This window comes from Dendropsophus ebraccatus, chromosome 7 (genome assembly GCF_027789765.1).
Source record: "Dendropsophus ebraccatus isolate aDenEbr1 chromosome 7, aDenEbr1.pat, whole genome shotgun sequence".
In the NCBI taxonomy this organism is placed as follows: domain Eukaryota; kingdom Metazoa; phylum Chordata; class Amphibia; order Anura; family Hylidae; genus Dendropsophus; species Dendropsophus ebraccatus.
The window spans coordinates 49,408,229-49,431,281 of record NC_091460.1 but is presented as its reverse complement, the minus strand read 5'-3'; the positions used below and the strand labels follow the sequence as shown (position 1 = coordinate 49,431,281).

General features: G+C 42.6%; 1 protein-coding gene across 2 annotated transcripts in view; it reads left to right on the top strand.

Moving 5' to 3' along the window:
* LGI2 (leucine rich repeat LGI family member 2) overlaps positions 1 to 19,591 on the top strand; it is a 39,785-nt gene extending 20,194 nt beyond the window's left edge. Inside the window, exons 3-8 of one of the 2 annotated variants that reach the window (XM_069976478.1) lie at positions 1,606 to 1,677; positions 7,827 to 7,898; positions 8,008 to 8,079; positions 15,212 to 15,381; positions 17,416 to 17,580; positions 17,903 to 19,591. In XM_069976478.1, the coding sequence (XP_069832579.1) occupies positions 1,606 to 1,677; positions 7,827 to 7,898; positions 8,008 to 8,079; positions 15,212 to 15,381; positions 17,416 to 17,580; positions 17,903 to 18,720 (1,369 nt within the window). In that variant the 3' untranslated portion in view covers positions 18,721 to 19,591. The remainder of the gene's footprint in view (positions 1 to 1,605; positions 1,678 to 7,826; positions 7,899 to 8,007; positions 8,080 to 15,211; positions 15,382 to 17,415; positions 17,581 to 17,902) is intronic. The other variant, XM_069976479.1, reaches the window with a different exon arrangement.
* Positions 19,592 to 23,053: the final 3,462 nt, after the last annotated feature.

Below are 23,053 nucleotides of genomic sequence, written 5' to 3'. Positions count from 1 at the left end.
CATTAAATTTAAATATAATTGAAACAATGCTCATTAAAGTGCTTAACGCTGATCTTTAAGCAGCTTTTTGCTGACTAAAATAAAAGCAGTGCATAATAGGGATTTTTACCTTGAATCAGGAGACATAACTCTTATTTCAATCTGTCGCTCCAGTGCTGAGATATAAGCGTCAGAAGTTTTATGCAAATTAGGAGATAAAGGCCACAGGCTGCAAAAGCCTAGCAATGTTTGATTTATCAAACTAGGGTCAATTAGGGTCGTTAGAAGGGGCTGAATGTTTCTTGGCTTTTGCAGCCTGTGGGCTTTATATTTTAATTTGCATATAAATTCTAAAGATTATATCTCAGTGCTGGAGGAACAGATTGACACAAGTGTTATATCTCCTGATTCAGGGTAAGGAGCCCTATTTTATACTGCCTTTAGTTTAGTCAGCAAAAAGCTGCTGGCAGGTCTGCATTAATGCTATGTAGGTTTATTCACTTGCAGGCTGCACCCTCCATTTAAAGGGGTATTCTAAGAAAATCAACTTTTTCCCTATCCACAGGATAATCTTAAGAAAATCGAGTTTAACCCTATCTACAGGATAGGGGAAAAGTAGGAGTTTGTGGAGGGTCCAACCTCTGTACCCCCTACCTTACTCCGTATCGGGCACCCGGCTTATGTATTATAAATAGAGTCACGTGTGTGGCGCATGACCAATAGCTCTATTCATTCTTATGGAGCGACAGAAAGAGCTGAGTGCGTCAAGAACGCTGTACTTGGCTCTTCCTGTCATTCTATAGGAATGAATAGATTCACATGCCGCACCCACGGTTCTGTTCATAATATAGAAGTAGGGGGCCTGATACGGAGATCGGCGGGGGGGGGGGGGGGGGGGGGGTACAGAGGTCAGACTCCCCGCCACCTCCTACTTTTCTCCTATCCTGTGAATAGGGGAAAAGTTAATTTTCTTGGAATACCTCTTTAATACTGAGCATATTAAATAAAGACTTGAATTATTTCAATTCTTTACTTCCTTTCTTCATATGAACAAAGATACACGGCTCAATAAATAGAGAATGAGAGAGGTACAGTTAAAATATCTTGAATATCGTATCAAACCAGAACCACATGCTGTCAATCATTTTTTTATTTATTTTTTTTCACCAGAGCTTTGGGCATCCATAAGGTTATGTTTTGGATGGATCCCGGATACACCTATGTAGAAATGCTCTTTAATTGGACTATACCGCATTTATAAACATAGTCACTGCCCTCATCCCAAGTCGTAATACTGTATAATATACATAAGTGATCATCCCTACATTTTTTCCAGTTCTATAAAGTCCTAATAAGCAGAACTCTGAAGATTTTTCTAATATCCCATTTAATATGCAGAGTGCTGTGTTACATCAGGAAGGTTAAGCTTTGTCGTTTTCAGCTAAACAGCTTCCTAAAAGCATTGGTGTTATGTGTCCTCCTGAAGCAGCGCTGGTTGACTCAGCAGTGATAGGCAGAATATTGCACTTCTCAGTACTTTGCTAGAGCAGTCAATAAATTCTGCTTGACTAATTCTGAGCACCATAAAGTCTGGTTTCGCCTCTAACCTGCTGTCTTCATTTTCAGCTTGCTGAATTCTAACTCATTTACTGTCATTCGAGACGATGCCTTTGCTGGTCTCTTTCACCTCGAATACCTGTAAGTTCTCCACTTAAAGTCATATTTTTGATTCTGTTCTTCTTCATCCTTTGGCATGTGCAATTGAATGAACAAGTAAAATGACCATTCTTATGAATTTATTGCCAGCTTAAAGGGGCTGCAAACACAAATACTAAAATTGTTTTGATTAGTTCTTTTTTTTTTTTGTAATTTGAATTTTTTACTTTTCAATATATTTTTCCCTTTTAAATTAAGCCCCACACCCTGTCAATCACAGCTCAACTGCTGAAGTCACTAATATTTAGCTTTAGGGCAGGTGATAACCTTGAGGTCCCACTGTATTTGTTGTGTGCAGGTTTATTCAATCCACTTTAGGGTAGGGGTTGTTTTTAACATGTGATTTACTGGATTTATTGGAATCTATCCTGCTGTTATGTTTCCACAGCTCACAGAACTCAAAGAATGAAGGTAATTTTCTTACCTTCATCCTCAGCACTTTACTTTAATCAATACGTAAATGAAGTGGTCTGGTGCACTGGGGGAGGTACAGATCTGCCCCACCCCTCCTCATGAATATGAGTGATGTCACTGCAGAGTGCAGCTTCAATATTCATGAGGAGGGGAGGGGCAAATTGGTACACTGAGGGACATAGTCCCGCCCTCAGTGCACCAAACTACCAAATTTGCATATTGATTAAAATAAGGATTTAGTGAAAATGGTCATGAGGATCTTCTAACCTGCTGTTTGTTACCCTTCAAAAGCTGATATGACAAGTAGAGCGTTAACTGTCCAGAGCAGTAGCAAACCTCTCCTGCGCTGGACAGTTCCTGTCTCAGATAGAGGTGGTAGCAGAGAGAGCTGTGTCAGGCTGGAAAGAAAACACCACTTCCTGCAGGACAAACGGCAGCTGATATGTACTGGAAGACAATATTTTTAAACAGAAGTAATTCGCAAATCAATATAACTTTCCGGCATCAGTTGATTTAAAAGAAATAATTTTTCACCTTTTCTAAAGTACCCCTTTGATAAAGATGTAGAATGCACCAACATAATAGTTAGATATCAGACCTGTGAATGATGCTATAAATAAATGAAAGACGGAGAAATGAGCAGCAACCAGCATAGACAATATACTGTGAAGTAACAAAAGATCTCACCTAAGGCTGTGCTGTGACTTCCTGCTGAGAGAGAGGGAGAAAACTACCATGTCAGCTCTGGAAAACAAGGCTGCAAGAGACAACATACTGTGAAGAAACATAGGAAAAGTGGATGGTTTTGTATGGGGATGATAGTGGCTAGCACACAAATTATACAAAAAGTTTTTTGTTTGTTTTTTAATTAATTTTGTGTTTTCAGTCCCCTTAAAATTCTACAAAAGGATTTGTCATCAAGTGCCTCGCTGTATTTTTTTGCTGCATTTTCCTCACTTTTGGGCAGGCAGCTGCGTCCTCCTACAGAAACCTTAAGTAGTAAAACCGCTCAACCAAAGCTGATTCTAAGCATTCTAATGTGTCTGCATGCCCAGGAGTGAAAAAAATTGATATTGTGCTATTGTTTTTTCTTTTTTCTTCTTTTATTATTTTTCCGTTTTCTTTTGCAATGCATAGCCTAATGTTTTACATGGAAAGAAGCTAAACAACCGGTATCCTTTGAATGATGGAAAATGTAAAGAAAAAAAAAATAGCACCTAAAAGCTGACATTTATTTAATACAATACTATTACTAGTTAAATAATCTAATAATCTCCATGAAATGTGATTAAAACTAGAATTTATGTAAAGTGTCGAGGGACCAAGGTGATAATATTTTTCCTAAAGGAAATCGCTAATCGGCGTATGGAGATTTATAGGCCATTCATACTTCACATGGAATTTTGTACAAAAGGATATGCAAAGTAGCGCTCTCCTGAAATGTAAAAGAGCTTGCTCTCTGGTGCCATCTATTGGATGTAGCATCTCAGTAAGGGTCCTTTTAGATGTAAAGATTTGTTGGCCCATGCGGGCGCAAACCAGCAAGATCAGCACCAATTTGCATTGCCTTTACACAGCACAACAAATCGGGGGGCTGGGCTGCATGAACGATCCTTGTATTGTTTGTGCAGCCCAGGAAACTGACAGCACAGATATATATATATCTGTGCTGTCAGTTTGAAGATCACAAGCAGGAGTGTATACTTACATCCAGGCTGCTTGTGATCCAGATCTCCTATCTTACGGCCACCAGCTGTATATTCAGGCCTGCCTCCTTTGTCAATAATTTTGGAGGAGGTGGAGCCTGAAGATACACAGCTTTTTGTGATCTATAAACTGACAGCACAAATATATACATATCTGTGCTGTCTTTTATTGTTATTGGCCACACATAACCCTGTTTACATAGGAAGCCTGCTCAAAGGACCCGATCAGCAGAGGATTGGGCATTTTCCTCTTCCTCAGCTGATTGGTGTTACTTTTACACAGCCAATTATTGGCCACAGAAGCATTTCTAGCAACACTCCTTGTCTGTGTAAAATTCTCAAAGAAGAAGTCCGGATTTTTTTTTTTTTATTAAAGTATTGTATTGCCCCCCAAAAGTTATACAAATTACCAATATCCACTTATTACAGGAAATGCACATAAAGTGCTTTTTTTCCCTGCACTTACTACTGCATCAAGGCTTCACTTCCTGGATAACATGGTGATGTCACTTCCTGGATAACATGGTGATGTCACTTCCTGGATAAGAGGGTGGTATCACTTCCAGGATAAAATGGTGATATCACTTCCTGGATAAAATGTTGATGTCATAACCCGACTCCCAGAGCTGTGCGGGCTATGGCAGCTGGAGAGGATAATGGCAGAGGGATGCTCAGTGTCCCCCCAGTGTCCTGTGTCCCCCTGCCATCATCCTCTCCAGCAGCCACAGCCCGCACAGCTCTAGGAGTCGGGTCGTGACATCATAATGTTATCCAGGAAGTGAAGCCTTGATGCAGTAGTAAGGGAAAAGGGAAAAAGCACTGTATGTGCATTTCCCGTAATAAATGTATATTGTGGATTTGTATAACTTTTTTTTTTTGGGGGGGGGAGGGGGGGGCAATGCAATACTTTAATAGGAAAAAAAATTGCTGGACTTCTCCTTTAAGTAAATGTTGACCTATTCAAGATCTGCAGAACACGACTGGGGATTACATCCAAGCCAGGATTGGGTCCAAAGGGAAAAAATACCCGAATCTTTTGGGACAGATAGACAGTCATGTTTTAGGCCTCTTAAATGAGTCAAACATGAACTTGATATCTCCAGTAAGTCACACTGGAGAGCAAGCTCCTTTTGTTCTGAGAAAAAGCTACTTTGCATATCCCTTTAGTAAATGTCAAGTGACTCTGTAATTAACACTTTCATTATCATGTATTGATTTAAATATTTTTTTTTATGTTTTCTTCCTGACTCATCCTTAGTATAATACTGAAAGCTAAATTCAGAACTTTGCTCGTTCCTGGTACTAGGGAGTTGTGCATTGTTGCAGCTAAGATAACAGTACATGGAGCTAAGCTGTTTGGTCACCTCTGACATCAAAGTTGTGATAAAGTAATGTCTGTTTCTAAGGGCCGTATTAGATGCTCTGATCAATATAGTAAACGAGTGATGGTCTGCTGGATCGGCGCTTGTTTACTGAGCCTATTACATGGCTCAATAATAGCGCAGTAAGGGCTGCACAGGGATCATTAGGATGTCCGTGCAGCCCTTGCTTTAAAAGTTTAATGATAAAGTATATACTGTATGTTACCTCTTCGAGCTTCTAGGTGTCTTCCTTGCTTCTCCCCACTCCTTTCTGCCTCCAGTGGAACTTTAGAGTCGATCTCTAACATGACAGGCCGCTCAGCCAATCACTGGCCATGGCGGTCCCGTTCTGGCCAGTGATTGGCTGAGTGGCTTGTCACTTCAGAGACCACTCTGAAGTTGTACCGGCAGCTGCAGGGAGTGGGGGAAAAGACAGAAAGACATTGGGGAGCATGGAGAGGTAATGAATGAACTTTATTATTTTCTTTTTATCAGCCACCGATCACGCATCGCTATTAAACAGAGCGATGCACACCTGGCAGCCAATCATTTTAGGTCAGAATCTAAAGACATGATCAGCCAATGATCGTTGTCATCATCTGATCATTGTCTTTAATACACAGAGCAATGGTCTCCTGAACCGGCCTGATTTGTCAGATTAACACTCCGTGTATTAGGGCCCTTAGGATAACCATCAAAATTCTAGAAATATTCAACTCGGATACTATTGAAAACAACAAAGAGAAGTATTAACAAAAGTACTTAGCTTGTGATGTAGCTTTAAACTGTGACAACTGTGGCGTCATCTTAGGAGACTTTTAAAAGAATGTAGCAAGGACATGCAAAAATTACAAATACATCAGAAAATAATTCAGAATATTTTATTGGAAAAGCAGTAGCCTTTGCACTTGGTAGCAATAGGGTTTTATAGTGCCTTATTTTGATATGTTTTGTGCCCTTTGCATTTTTTGTTCTGTCTCTATAATGTTTTATATCATTAGAGACTTTTATTGAGGGGTGTGGGGAGGATCTTGCTCTATAGAGAAAGAGGGAGCTTTGTAGAGACTAGAGAAGAATGATGAAGGTAGAGATGTGTCCTATCTCCAACGTGTCCTATCTTGTACACAATCCGCAAAAAATTAATCCGTATTGAATGCATAATCCATATTTTTTGTGGATCAGCAAAAAAGGGGAAGGTGATCGTTAAGTAAGTGGGAATGGTTTAAAATGATTCATATTTTTTTACTGATTACGGTCATCCCATCTATAAAATTTACAGATCCTCAAATATTACGGACGTTCCAATAGTTCCAATTTGTGCCGCAATTATGGTCCGCACTAGAGCCTGTCAGTAATCATTGCGGATCTGTAAAACTACAGACAGCCCAATTGAAATCAATGGCCCCAAAAAATTGCAACAATCAGTGTAAAGTGAGAGATGTCTGTACAATTTGTATAATTTCTTCTCCATTACTCAGAGGGAGATGACAGAAAAAGTGCACTGGATGATTCGATCACCAGGAGGCTCTTAAAGCGTAACTGTCATATTTTTTTTTTTATTGCAGAAATCAGTAGTATAAGCGATTTTAAGAAACTCTGTAATAGGTTTTATCAGCCAAAAAAGCCTTTTTCTGTACTCAAGAAGCAATTTCCCAGCCTCCGCCCCTGACTTCTTATCTGTGCATTATCAGGCAAACACGTCTTCATTACAGAGAAGCCAGTGAAGACGGGCTCTGCTCTCTCCGTTCTATCCTTACGGAGGGGGGAGGGGCCGAGGGAGATGAGGGAGCAGGAAGAGGTGACATGAAGGTCAGCTGTTTGTACACTGTCTGGGCACCTAAACCGCAGGATTCTGGGGTCAGAAAGGTCAGTGCTTATCTATGAACTTACTGAGAGAAGATTGCAGGGTGTTGTGCTGTGCAGGACTGCTCCGTGCTCAGTCACTCCTAACAGCCCCTCCCCTCTCCATAGCCACATAATGGACACAGAAATCCTGATTCTTCTGAAGTGAGGGGGAAGGCTGGGAGATTGCTTTTTCAGTCCAGAAGGAAACTCTTTTGGTTTATAAAACCTATTACAGAGTTTCTTAAAATCGCTTGAACTGTTGATATTTAATGTTTTAAAAAAAAAAATGGCCCTGAAATGACAGTTACGCTTTAAGGCAACATTTAAAAACCAATCATGATGAGGAAGGTTTGCAGCAACAAAAACAAGGAAGTGATAAATGTGAGGATAGGAAGATGTTGTTGCTGTGCAACCTATATAGGGTGAGTGTCTACTTTTAGCATCATGGTGTCCGGCAACAAAAAATGGTTGTGAAGCTCATTGACTCATTGACTCATTGACTGGTACTCCTGTGTATGAATGTCCAGTGTGTTTTTTTACCTTGCTGCATAATACATCCATGGCCATCTACAGATCAGCTAAGGTTACCTGGGTGCCTATTTTCATGATTGAATGGAGAAGACATAGGCATGTGGAAAAATCTTCCATCACTTTCTACTTCTCAGCTGGATCAAAAAATGTGCTTAAAACATGTTAAGTTCCTTCTGTACATGATACCTCTGGTTCTACGTCTTGTAAGGACAGATATATTTGTCAGAAATATAAAATTGCTCTACCTGCTCTATAATATTGTCTTTCTTCTTAGGTTTATTGAAGGAAATAAAATAGAGACTATTTCCAGACATGCTTTCCGAGGCCTCCGCGACCTGACCCATCTGTAAGTCCAGGGATCTGTTCTGTATTCCCCTGACATTTTGTTCACTTTGTCTGTGTTCATTCACTTCAGTGGTGGAGACTCATGCTCAATTACTTGTCTCTTTTTCCAGATCTCTGGCATATAACTACATTAGGACTCTGCCAAGAGACATATTCAGCGATTTGGATTCTCTCATTGAGATGTAAGTGTCAGACGGCTCCTCTTGATTCTCTATTAATCTTTCTCTGTGTATACTTGTTCCTGTTTGTGTTGCCATGTACCCATCCAATTCCAGAAGCTGTGCCATAGCCAGTTACTTCCATCTTTCTTTATAAAGCTGGCATCATTAATTTCCATAGAAGCTGGGCAATGTGTTATTTATTGCAAAGTAGGTTATTTTCTAGAGAAGCCAGGGAATGACTGGAAACCTTGGTGATGCACAAGATTGTTTGTAGAACAATGTAATTATTGCAGAACAATGTAATTATATTTATACACTTACCTAATAGGTAAGCTTGTGTGTCACATATCAGCATAGTTTCATTCCTGTGCTGCTTCCTTCCACTGAAGAGTCTGCACTGGATGCTCTCCTTTTTCTGTACACAGACACACAGTCTGTGGGATTTGCCCCCCTTCACCCACAGACTGCTGTGTTTGTGCCGTGGCTCAAGGTGCTGTTTGCAGGTGTTATGGGCAGCTGGTGGGCTCTGGTGTTTTGGGGCAACTTGTCGCGGTGACCAGGAGTGGTAATACCCACCCCTGGACACATGGCACCGGACCTTGGTAAAACGGGTGTGAGGTACAGGTGAAAGTGCAGAGTATGGAGTAAGAGATGACAGAGTCCTGCACCTAAACAGGAGTTGAACTGTACTGAAAATATCTTCAGTGCTATCCACAATACACAGAAACAACTGCTCACAGGTGCTAGTGCAACAATATAGACTTTTTAGGTAGACTGTCTGGAGATAGATGAGGGAAGAAAAGACTTGTGTACAAGGGTAGTATAGTGGGCAGAGAGGAGCCCTGGCCTTATTAGTAACAGTACTCTGCCAGGATATGTGCTGAAGAATACATAAAAGAAGAAGCCTCATACTCACGTATAGATATGTGAACATATCTGACCACCTTCTGCCTACACAAGTTCGGAGACCTCGGTCTCTAGGTCAAGCTCCCACTGATGATTTCCCCAGGTGGATGGGGGGGTCAGTAAGGTGCTTCGGCTCTTAGCATCTTTGCTTTACTGGGGATCAGTCCCTCTACCTTTCCATAGGGGGTGACGGTCCTGACTTAAAGAATCCTCAGCATAGGCAAGGGTTGTCCCTAATCTTCCAGTTACCCCACCTCCGAAGCCTAGCACTGCATAGTGGCTGCTAGTTCAGCCTAAAGGAATAAGAGTAGTCCCTTTCAAGGGCTCTGGCCTAAGCCAGGCCCGCTTAGTCACTGTAGCAAGAACTTTAGGCTTTCGGTCTGTCTTCCATACACTTGAACTTGAACTAAAAAAAAAACAACACCCAGACAGGAAGACCCTCTATCCTATATAGGGTTGTATGACAGGAAGAGAAGAGAATAGAGAGCAGGAGAGTGTAGAGTCTCTGCACCTGTAATTAGTTAACCACACACATAGCTAAAATCTTATAAAGTACTGCTGCTGTGCACAGGGGAGCGTGAGACACCTAGTGGCTGGAACGGAAAATCACAGCACACAGCTCCTGGTGTGACACCTGAAGAGTTACTTTCTGACCCCTGTACTGAGACATTACATTTGCACTCTTCACCTTGACTGTATAAAATACTAATCACCATTAGACTTTAGTATTTCCTTTTCATATAAATACTGTTAAGTTTTGTATGCCACATTTTATTTGAAAAGGGCACTCAGGGGATTTTTTTTTCTTTCAAATCAACTGATCTATTTCAAAATAAAAAAAAAAAAAGTAAAAAAAAAAAAAAGTCTTCTGTATTCTGTATCAGCTGCTGTATGTCCTGCAGAAAGTCATAGGTGAAAATTTATTAAAAGGCTGAAATGCCTTTTTTAGGTGCAAATGGGCCCCATTGGCGTAAAAATATTTTCAAATGGTCTATTTGTGAATATTTTATTCATATTGGGCCGATCTGCCCCTACTGCGCCAGTGGGGAGGAGAGGGGGCGTTACGGGCAGTGCGGCTGCACGCAGAGGGGGTGCGACATCTGCGTCCGCCGTATTTATCATTTTTCCGGGGGAAAAATGATAGTGAAACCTATGCCAGCTCAGAGCTGGAGTAAGCTTCAATGTATTCGCACGGACAGGCTCCTGCACTGCGCCTCTACATAAATCCTCTGAGCTCCGGACAGAAACTGCCCAGAGCAGGATAGGTTTTCTATAGGGCCTTTTTACAGCTCTGGACAGTTCCTGTCACTGACAGAGGTGGCAGCAGAGAGCACTGTGTCAGACTGGATAGAATACACCACTTCCTGCAGGACATAAGCTGATAAGTACTGGAAGGCTTGAGATTTTTGAATACAAGTAAATTATAAATTTTTATCTCTTTCTGACATACATTGATTTAAAAAGGGGTACTCTCCAGAGTACCCCTTTAATGTAAAAATATCCCATCTGTTCACCCATTTCCTGTTGTGTGGGGGATTTGGTAACACTTCACTAATGTCTATTGAATCTTGGACAGTTCCAGTCACATTATATTGTATATTTTTCATCTCTATTCTCTGCTGTAACACACTTACTCTTCTTTCTATTACATTTACTTGTTCATAATTCATGAGTTTAAACATCTTTTCATCCTCATGAAAACAGCATGATCCCATAGAGACTGCCTCTTCATATAAATACATGTCACAGTGTTACGTCTCATCTTTGCTATATCTTATTGAACGCCGTGATATATTTTATAAATGTAATGGACTAGCACTCCTACTAATGTACTTTTAATGTTCTCTTCCCTGCATGCTGACAATGTTGCTTACAGTCAATGCAGATCATCTCCACTTTGTAGGGAATTAGAGGTATATTGCAAAGCTCCTGGGATCTGATGTAACATCTGTAATATGCCCACCCTAACTTCCACAGGAGATTTATAATCCATACTATGTGGTACAGGGTCCCTGTCCTTTCACTCACATTAGTATTTAAAGGGTCCTTTATAGCCACTAAAATATTATACCAAGGTCAGATTAAATGTACCCTGGGCCCCGGGCTTACAATCCTACCTTCCCCCTCTCCCCCCAGGGCACAGGCACAATGATGCAAGACCCTAGAACAACAAGCTCGCTTGCATCCGTGTGCCCTATCTATATAGTAGATGATGCCCTCTGTACATCCATGTTATAGTAGATGACCCCCTGTGTAGTTCCCCCTATAGTAGATGGCCTTTGGTGCAGCTGCTATAATAGATGGCACCCTGTGTAGGTCCCCCTATAGAAGATGGCCCCCTGTGTAGTCCCCCTTTAGTAGATGGACCCCTGTATAGTCCCCCTCTAGTAGATGGCTCCCTGTGCTCCATGGTCCCCTGTGTAGTCCCCCCTTTAGTCCATGGTCTCTTGTGCATCTCCTCTAAAGTAGATAAATAGAAAAGAAAAAACAAAACTCACCTCCCACATGCTCCCTCGTTGCTGCAGGTCTCTCGGCGCTGATCTACCCTGTTCTCTCTTCTAGCACAGGCAGCGTGTGTTACAGACAATGCCTGTGCCAGAAGAGAGAACAGGAGAGAGCAGCACCAGGAGACCTTCAGCAACGGAGGAGCATGTACAGTAGGAGGTAAGTTTTTTTTAGTGCACTCACCAGGGATGGCCCACATTGGCTGCACATTATCTACATTGTCCAGTGGGCCCCTGGGTGATATGCAGCTGCAGTGAGATCAGATGTGGGTGGTTCATACGGTTGTGGGCCCCCAGGCCACCTGAACTGCCCACATTATAATTCCCTACTCGAAAGAACAATAACAATGGTCCATTTTTTTTAGTCAAATATAAAAAACATACTAGACCCCCCCCATTTCCCTTTCACCTCCTCCTCCCGACACCCCAAACAAGTCCCACAATCACTGTATACAGATATGACAGACACCAATAATATAAAAACTGGACAATAGGACATATTACAACTGCTATATTTGGAGACTACACATTCACACCTGAATTTCCAGCACATTGTGATTATACAGACCTGCTAGAACAGCAAATAATTATATTTCTCTATAACATTAGATATTTGGGTTTCTTTTAAGCCAGTTTAACAAAGAGATAATTTAATACATTCCTTTTAAGATGAAAAGAAATCAGCACATTGTCATCTCAGCCTTCTCCTATACATATGATATATTCAATAGGCTCTATTGTCCTATACATCAAATACAAGGTAAGTGCTGTAGACTCTGGTATAAAAATTCATGATTGAACCAGAAGCCTAATGCCCCTATTCCACAGGTCGTTTAGAGGAGAAAACGAGCGCTCTCAGCGCTCGTTTGCTCCTCGTTCCCCGCTCGCTGCCGCCGCTATTCAACGCGGCTGCAGCGAGCGGGTGAGTGCGGGAGGGGGCGGCGGGGAGCTGCGGGGGGATTGCTGATCGTCCGGGCAGCCCATAGGATATAGCAGCGTCTGCTGCCGATACTCCTATTCAACGGAGCGACTGCAGCAGTTCGCTGCTATATCAGTCGCTTGTTTTTCAACATGTTGAAAAACAAGTGACTGCAACGATCAGCCGACATGAACAATGTTGGCTGATCGTTGCACTCTATTCCACTGGACGATTATCGTCCGTAGCGGCCGATATCAGCCAAATACGAACGATAATCGTTCCGTGGAATAGGGCCTTAAGGCTATGTTCACATAGCGTAAGAGACCGGCTGTTCCGCGACCCGGCAGGGTTGCGGAACAGCCAGTCTCTGAAAAGATGATCTTTCGGGCTGCAGTGTTCTGATGTGAGCACATCCGTGCGCGCCCGCATCAGAACTTTACACTGTACGCTGTGAAGCGAGCGTCCTGAACCACTTGCTCCACAGTGTGCACTGACATGGGTTTCTGCGGCCACTATTCAATGAATAGCGGCCACAGAAAACTGACATTTCAGTTGTCTGCGCTGCCGCTAGGGATCCCTGCCGCAGCGTATACTATGTGTATGCGCTCTGGCCGCGATCCCATAGACAGCAATGCAACGTATATTCTCGTAATAATCATGGCCGTTGTACAAGGGCCGTGATATTACGAAAATATACGTTGTGTGAACATATTGAAGGTGTGTGCCCACCTTTAGGCTAACTGGTGACCAAACAATCTTTCGGCATCAGTTATCTCGCCTGTTTGCCCCATACACTCCCTATACACAGGAATGTTTGGCACGGCCGAGTGTTCCTGTGTTCTCTATAGGGAGGGAAGGTGTAAGCCACAGCCAGATTGCCCTCACTTCATCTTATCTCTCCGAGGATAAAGGGGTTGGGCAGTGATTTTCCATCACGCCTGACCCCTATCTCTATTGACATTATCTGTTGGTGGATGGTCAGAAGACACCCATATACCTTATGCTGCAAGGGTTAGGTACGGCCAACAAAAGTATAAAGCTTATGGGGACCTTAAAGGGGTTGTTCACCAAAAAGTATTTTCTTTCAAACCGACTGGTGCCAGAAAGTGCCAGAGATATGTAATTTACTTTTACTTTTAGGCCCCCTTCGCACGTCCGTGTCAGTTTTTATTGTCAGGAAATCCTGATCAGGAGGCCTCAAATGTCATCAGGAAAGTATCAGGATTTCCTGACAGTAATCGGTTTTTACCTTCAGGAAACCATCAGGAAAAGCCTTCAGGATTTCCTGATGGAAGAAGTAAAAATAGGACATGATGGGAGATGTAGTTCTGCAAACTGGATGGCCACAGCTTGCAGAAGTACAACTCCCATCATGCCCGTCTGACAGGTCATGTCATGGTGGGAGATGTAGTTCTGCAAATTGGATGGCCACAGCTTGCAGAAGTACAACTCCCATCATGCCCGGCTGACAGGTCATGATGGGAGTTGTACTTCTGCAACCTGGATGGCTACAGGCTGCAGAAGTACAACTTCCATCATGACCTGTCAGCGAGAGCAGTGATCTCACCTGTCCTGGTCTTCTGCTGGCTGCTGGGCGGGCGAGCGGGCGTCCGGGGGGGGATGTTTGTGGTTGCTGCTGGTCGGGGGACGCCAACCTGAGTTCCGGGGGGGGGGGGGGTGTTCCGTAGGGGGCCGCTGAGTGAGGGGGCCGCCTACCTGAAGTCCGGGGGGGGGGGGGGGGGGGTTGTCCATTGGGTGCTGTTGGGTGAGGGGGCTGGATGGGGGACGCTAAACTGAGGGGGGTTGGGGGGGGGGTGTAGCAACAGGAGGCTAGGGGGTGCAAGGGAAGGTGCGGCAGCAGCAGGACCCGGTGCACACCAGGACACGCGGCACCAGGGAGCAGGAGGACGGGGGAGCCGGGTGCAGGGTGAGTTGTGGAGGAGAGGGGTATAGGCGGTGGGGGGGGTGCGAAGGCAATCCGGAATCCCAGCCACTTTCCTGATGCACATCAGGAAAGTGCCTGTGATTCCGGCGCTCCCATAGACTTCTATGGGGGCATCTGGGACGGAATTCCGGACAAAAATAGGACATGTCCTATTTTTTTATCGGGATCATTTTTCCGGAACGGACACCCTTCCGTAGTAATCCGGAAGGGTGTCCGTGCCTAATTAAAGTGTATGGGTCCGGAAAACTGTCCGGATTTCCTAATAGGAAATCCGGGTGGTTTTTCCGGACGTGTGAAGGGGTCCTTACTATTAAAAAAGTCTTCCAGCGCGTATCATCTGCTGTATGTCTTGCAGGAAGTGGTGTATTCTTTCTAGTCTGGCACAATGTTCTCTGCTGCCACCTCTGTCCATGTCAGGAACTGTCCAGATCAGTAGGAAAACCCCATAGAAAACCTCTCCTGCTCTTCAGACTGGAAAGAATACCACTTCCTGCAGGACATATCGTAGCTCATAAGTACTAAAAGACTTGATATTTTTTAATTAAAGTAAATTACAAATAACTGCAACTTTCTGGCACCAGTTGATTTGAAACAATTTTTTTTTTTGTGAACTACCTTTTTAACTCTGCCTTCTTTGCTATCCAGGAGTCCCGTGTGTAACGAGTCCAATATGGCATGCCATCATTTTTGTAATGAGAATACCCTTATAAATTCCCATGCTATGCTCTGACCCCCACAGGCCCATCACACAGTAAATCCGTTTTGTCAAAAAGTTCCTTTAAAAAATAAAAATTAGTAAAAATTGTAAAAAGTATCCTGGAAATGTTTGGAGCTTGTCACAGTCTGTGTCATTTCCATGTTTGCATCTTTGTATTCTAGAGATTTACGAGGCAATAGGTTCGAGTGTGACTGTAAAGCTAAGTGGCTCTTTTCATGGCTGAAAATGACAAACTCCACTGTGTCTGATGTGCTTTGTGCCGGACCATCTGAGTACCAAGGGAAGAAGCTGAATGAAATAACAAGCTTTGATACAGACTGCATAACAACCGGTATGTTCTGACCTTAATGAGGTTATTATACTGATGAATGGTTAGAGCAAAATCCAGAGATAATTTGCATACCTTTACTGCATGGTAATTTCCCGAACACCCAAAGCGTTCTTTTTCATCCACTGCGTCCAAACATTTTGTTCTTATGAAAGTACTGTACTGTACAGAAGGCTGCAAAGAAACTCCATTATGATATTAAAAATTCTCCAAATGCTATCAGTTTGTACTCTCGTCCATAGGGGGCAATATTTATAGTCAGTATGTGTTCAGGTTTGGCAGCTTTTTATGGGCAGAGAGCTTGGTGGTCGCACAATCATATAAATGAACACATCAGAACAGTGGCTGATGGTTTCCCCTACGACTAGTTGTAGGTAGGCTGTGCTCCTCCTTTTCTTGCTGGCTTGAGAGAGTAAGGTCCCTATTCCACAGGACGATTATCGTTCGCATAATCGTTAACGATTAACGATCTCAAACGACCGCTATTGCGAAAGACCTAAAAACGTTCACTCATTTCCATGGAACGATAATCGTTACTTATGATTGTATTTGCGATTGTTTTTTCTTCGCTATTGCGTTCGTATCTACTGCGAACCACCGAACGACGTCTTATTCAATGCGAACGATTTGCGATTGTTTTGCGAACGAGCAACGATAAAAATAGGTCCAGGTCTTATAAAGCAATCAATGATTTCTCGTTCGGTCGTTAATCGTTAACTGCATTTCAACCGAACAATTATCGTTTAGATTCGAACGATAATCGTCCCGTAGAATAGGGCCCGTACTCAATAATATAGTTGGTCTCAGATCTCTCCCATTCATGGGGATCTCTCTTTTTTAGTACTCTCAAACACATCTTTTCTTTCTACTAAGTAGTGGTGCAGCTTCATACTGTACACCTTTATTATGAGGTGTACACACCGGACAAGCTGTCCCTGACCTATCTTCTTATATAACCTAAGCCATGCCATTAGCTCTAGACAGTCCCAGCCCTATATAAATGAAGACAAGTTTTCTCCTGCTCTGTAGCCCTGTGCTGGGAAATCATCAGTATTTTTAAGGGGGTTTAAAGAGGTTATGGACCTAAGAGCTAAATAATCAAATGCTCCCAAATTTAGCTGGTCTTACTTACCAAGTCCCCCTGAGTATTTTGAGCCGTCTTTCTAGCTGCTGCCATTTCTGAGTTACAAGTTTTTCTAAAAGACGATCTATATCCAAGATGGCGCCATCCAGGAAACTACATTTCCCATCATGCATCTCCCTGATTGGTCCGTTTGCGTACTCACCCCCTTAGCTTTCCTTCCTGCCCACTGCGGTCATTACGATTGCACTATAGCTGATGATGTAGCAGAGCTGATGCGTGCATGGTGTAGCAGAGCTAACGCACACATGGTGTAGCCATTTGCTGCATATTAGGCATCTGCTTACAGGGGGGGGGTGTAGTGTAGGTTTAGATCTCTAAACCTACACTTTGCTACTGACTGTGCCTGCATTTACTTACAGCAAGCAGAGATAAAACTATACCTTTTCATAATACAGAAACCTAGGCTCAGGAACACATGTAAGTCTAAGGAAGGAGCACCTTCACTAGCAGTGACCAGCATGGAGATGAGGCAGATGATGTCTCTTGGGGGCTGGATTACCAAGTCAATAGACAGCTAACCCAGCCCCCAAAGAGGATATCACATGTCCTGTGTCTACAAAGGGGGGGGAGCAGTGCGTTGTCAGAGAGGACACAGAGAAAATTATTTTAGACATCCAGAGTGGGACAGTATGAGAAAAAAACAGGGAAGGTGTGAAAGATAGGTTGTACATGTATATTAGACATAGGGTGGTATTGGGAAGGGGAATTATTTAAAATATTGTTTTTGTTACCCAGATAACCCCTTTAAAATAGAACATGGCACATAAAAACAGATACTGTAAACTTTATATCATCCCATACTACTGCAGCCACATTACTGCAGTAGAAAGCGTTTTGTGTGATACAGTACGACATCGAAAAAAAATGTAATTTTTCATGTTGTTAATTTACAGATTTTGTTGTTCAGCAAATTTTGCCATACGAGTCTGTGTCAGTCGATACCTTTGAATATAAGAATGATGTCTTTGTGGCTATAGCGCAACCAAGCATGGAAAACTGTATGGTCCTAGAGTGGGATCACATTGAAATGAACTTCAGAAGTTATGACAACATTACAGGTATAGAAATGATAAATATATTTCAATATAATATCAATCCAAAAGCTATTTTATTAAGTAATACAATATAGGTTTATAATGTGCATTGTTAGCGTTTTATGGCATGTGATCAAATTTAAAACCTTAATTTGTTTATCATAAATCATGATATGATATGGTAGGTATCTGGTAAGTCCCATAGATTCATCCTCTTGTTACCAGATGTGATGTGATGTGATGTTCACAAGTATGTTGTGTTTGGAAATGTTTTCTCAAGATAAATTGCATAAAGTTGGATTGTGTTTTCCATAAGTTTTTGTAACCCAGTTTTCTTTTTTGACAGGCCAGTCTATTGTTGGATGCAAAGCCATACTCATCGATGATCAAGTGTTCATGGTGGTGGCCCAACTGTTCGGTGGCTCTCACATATACAAGTATGATGAAACCTGGGCCAAATTCACCAAGTTTCAAGACATTGAAGTCTCACGTATCTCCAAGCCAAATGACATTGAGCTTTTTAAGATTGAAGGGGAGAACTATTTTGTGATCGCTGACAGCTCAAAAGCAGGTCTGACCACCGTGTATAAGTGGAACAGCAAAGGCTTCTACTCCTACCAATCCCTCCATGAATGGTTCCGAGACACGGATGCAGAATTCATTGAAATCGATGAGAAGCCTCATCTTGTATTGTCCAGCCGATCTCAAGTACCTCTCATCTTACAGTGGAACAAAAGCACAAAGAAATTCACCCCACTCAGTGATATCCCAAACATGGAGGACGTCCTGGCCGTCAAAAGCTTCAAAATGAAAGATGAACTCTACATTTCGCTGACCAGGTTTATCGGAGACTCGAAAATCATGAAATGGAGCAACAAGCAGTTTGTTGATATCCAGGCCTTGCCATCTCGTGGAGCAATGGCGCTGCAACCCTTTTTCTTTAAGGAGAGATATTACCTGGCGCTGGGCAGCGATTACACATTCTCACAGATATACCAATGGAATCCCGAAAGGAAGATTTTTGAGAAGTTCAAAGAGATTTACATACAGGCGCCTCGCTCCTTCACCGCAGTGTCAACCGATCGACGGGATTTTATTTTTGCCTCCAGTTTTAAAGGAAATACACAGATCTTTGAACACGTCATAGTTGACCTAAGCTTGTAAGAACACGAACTAGATATCTCCTGAGGAAATACAGGGAACTATTATGTACCAGGAGACTGAGCCTTAGCCTCTAGTTGGCATTGTGTTCAGATGCATATTTTGGGTAATTTGCATGATCTTACTCATTTATCGATTTTAATAATTTTCAACACTTTTTTGTAACAGATAATGAACGCCTGGAAGATGTATAACAATACACAATACTTTTTCAAAGATGTCCAATAAAACTGTTTGTATATTGCATAAATTATTAGCCTGGTAGAGTAGATCACAGCTGTAAGGCCTGATGTGAATGGCAATGCCTCGACAGCTGGGGAGCCTAGCTTGCCTGTCTAGGATGGGATATATAAAGAGACTGTTTTACCGCCCTATCCCTTTAACTATTTCTACAACTGTATTGTTTCTATCCCGTAACAGCCATATTTTGTATATACCTCCTGCACTATAATGACTTAAAGACCGTTCTAATATCAGGCGTACTGCACCTTTAAATGCTTGATTTATGCCTTTCTAAAGGGGTACATATAAGATTATAATGTAGACTTTTTAGTTTTGTCTGTTTTATGTAGTATTGTAACCAACAGTGTGAATATTGTCATAAAATTTGTATATAAAATGGATAACAAAAGAAAATGTTAAGAGAATGTACACCGACACATTTTTGGGCCTAATATCCAAAAATGCCCTTGGGATAAATTACCTTTAGGTTACAAACCCACTTGCCGGATCTGCAGGGAGTCTCCTTGCTGCGTTTTTGCAGACTCGCTGCAGATCCTGGCCCTATACTTTCAATAGCAGAGAAACTCGCAGCAGGGATGTACATCCCTGCTGCGATTTTGTCTGCAGCCCGCCCCATTAACCCCCCGGCCGCCGGACATTATACATTACCGGGTCCCCGTTCCTGCTTGCTTCGGGAACGTGCCGGGAGCCGCCGAAGCAAGCAGGAGCGGGGACCTGGTAATGTATATCCTGCCCGCCCCCTGCAGCCCCGATCGCCCCGCAGCCCCCGGCCGCACGATCGCCCCCAGCCCCGCAGCCCCCGGCCGCACGATCGCGTGCAGCCCCCCAGCCCCCGGCCACACGATCGCCCGCAGCTCCGCAGCCCCCAGCGGGCGATCGTGCAGCCGGGGGCTGCGGGGCTGGGGGCTGCGGGCGATCATGCGGCCGGGGGCTGCGGAGCTGCGGGCGATCGTGCGGCCGGGGGCTGCAGGCGATCGTGCGGCCGGGGGCAAAAACACAGCAAGGAGACTCGCTGCAGATCCGGCAAGTGGGTTTGTAACCTTAGGGTACAAACCCACTTGACGTATTTGCTGCGTGAATCAGTCTTAAAAATAAGCAGGCAAAACGCAGGTTGGCTTTATACAATTGTTCTGCGTTAAAATACGCAATTGCGTATTTTTGAAGCGTGAAGCTTGTTGTTAGCAAAGCATCAGTTGTTAACAACCTGTGCGAAAAACGCATGTAGCTTCACGCTTCAAAAATACGCAATTGCGTATTTTAACAACTGATGCTTTGCTATCAACAAGCTTCATGCTTCAAAAATACGCAATTGCGTATTTTAATGCAGAACAATCGTATAAAGCCAACCTGCGTTTTGCCTGCTTATTTTTAAGACTGATTCACGCAGCAAATAAGTCAAGTGGGTTTGTACCCTTAAAGCGACTCTAAAACCACAATCTCTCCCCCCCAGTTTAAAAGTGTTTTTTTTTAGGACAATAACTGCATCACCTGCCAAACGGACACCAGGACAGATGTTGGATTAAAAGCAGCTATCCGAAGGTACAAGCAGGTTTTGTTTTGTTTTTTGGGGGGTGGGGGGCAGATTGTGGGTACAGAGTTGCTTTAAAGCTGGCGTTACATCCTCCATCTTTAAAAACAGAAGACGACTGGCATAGGATGCAGTGGTGGCACTTAATAAGTTTGTCACATCTTTGGTTATATAGCTTTCGGACCCTTTTACGCATCCATAAATTCTTTATGCATTTCTATGGGCCAATGTATACATCCGTAAGTGTTACAGCTATAGTGAATGAAGGGGCCTGTGCAAGTGCAGACTGCTACGTGTGCACATCCGTAGTCCTGTCTGTCGCTGCAGGTCCGAGACTATGGGCAGGACTACAGATGTGAGAATCGGCCATTATGGTACAGAAATCATTGCAGGTTCCCCTCAGCCCAGTTCCAGTAACATATGATACTGCCCCCTAGTGGTTCTATTTCCCACTTGACTTGTGTGCACACAAATGCAAATTCAAGTGGGGATACTGTACTTCTTTTGTGTATGTGTGTTCATATAAATTGTGACTAAATATTTCTAAATATTATTTGGACACTAAAAGATAGTATTGGGTTTCATGCATTAGCACCATTTAGCATTATTTATAGGGAACTGTATGTCACTATTATTTATATACATTTTTAGGTGAACACAAATTTTTACATGTATAGTACAGCATCATTTCATATTTGCTCAATAGGGGACTATGTTTAGGTGGACAGCGAGGCATCATTACTTAGGTGAACAGTAGTTGTTGCTTAGATATATTGTTACTGGGTTCACACTACGTATATTTCAGTCAGTATTGTGGTCCTCATATTGCAACCAAAACCAGGAGTGGATTGAATACACAGAAAGGCTCTGTCCACACAATGGTGAAATTGAGTGGATGGCCGCTATTTAAAGGCAAATATTTGCTGTTATTTTAAAACAACTGCTGTTATATTGAAATAATGGCCATTATTTACTGTTATATGGCGGCCATCCACTCAATTTCACCATTGTGTGAACAGAGCCTTTCTGTGTTTTTAATCCACTCCTGGTTTTGGTTGCTATGAGGACCAAAATACTGACTGAAATATACGTAGTGTGAACATAGTAAAGATGTAATGTTTAGGTGTACAGAGGAGCCATTGCTTAGGTGAAAGTATAGTGCATTACAGGATTCTCATTAAAAGGTGCAGTACATGTCTGACCATAACAAATATGACATACATGTGATACCCTCATCATAGTGATTTACAGATAGCATTTAACAAGGAAATGAATACACTATGCAAAGATATCATCCCATGTCTATCTCTGCATAATTTGGCTACTGCTCCAGTTTTCATGGATATAAACATGCACTAATGTAAAGTAACTGCGATTTATATTAAAAGAATGTTTAGTAATATTAAAAGACTCCCATTAAGAATGTATATACTGTATATGTTTTGGTACATTAATGTTTTCAGTGGTATTCTGGTAGGGACTTGTACATTGATAAAAATAAAGTCATTTCCATCTAGTTTTCCTAGACTTTTCTTTTTATCTTTTATAAATTCATCAATCAAATAAAGGCAGAGTTTCCTTTCTATCTGTGAATATTTGCTATAGGTTATGGGGGAATAAAAATTGGTAGGGAAGTTTATAACAGTACGAGGGACAAATAAAGCCGCCAAACCATGACCACCGCTATTACCACCACACTGCTACTAGACTGTACTAAGAACAATATAATCCTAAACAGTGACTATGGATTAGTAGATACCAGTTTTATACAGGCTCTAATGACCATAGAAATGTTGATAGTGCACTTACATTCAGTGACTCACAGGTGACGGCTTCTCCAATCAGAGTCACTTTTCCATTTTTCCCAGGCTCTTCCCTGCAGAACCTTCCAGAAAAACATTTTAGGTTTCTTGTTCCAGCACATTCAGCATTAGGCACCTCTGTGCCCCTGTAATGCAGTTAGGTCCCTTCTGTACCCCCATATAGTAGTTAGGTCACATTTATCAGGCACCTGTAGTCAGGCACCAATGTTGGATGAGAGGGCCTCAATGGCAATCCCTGTTCTAGTTCACATCCCAGAGCCACTGAATAGGGTTGAGGTCAGGACTCGGATCTTCCACACCTAATCCCCCCTCCAGGCCTTATTCATCCTTACTGTGTACACTGGGACAGTTGTGCTGGAACAGAAAAGGGCCAAATCTAAACTGTTTCCACAAAGTTGGAAACATACAAATCCAATGTTTTGCTATTCTAAAGCATTAAAATTTCCCTTTGCTGGAGGTAAGGGGCCTAGGCCAACACCTGAAAAATATTTCCATAGCATAGCAAGTGTGATCCATCCCTCCACAGAACACAGTTCCAGTGCCCCAGAGTCCGGCGGTGACATACTTTACACTACTGAGTCTGATGTTTGGGATTATGTTTGGTAACATAAGGCTTGCTTGCAGCCACTCGGCCATACAAACTACATGGGTACCCCTGCTATGAAGCTCCTGACACACAGTTTTGGACTGAGTAATAGCAATCTTTACGCACTATGCACCCCAACACTGCCAACTTGCTCTT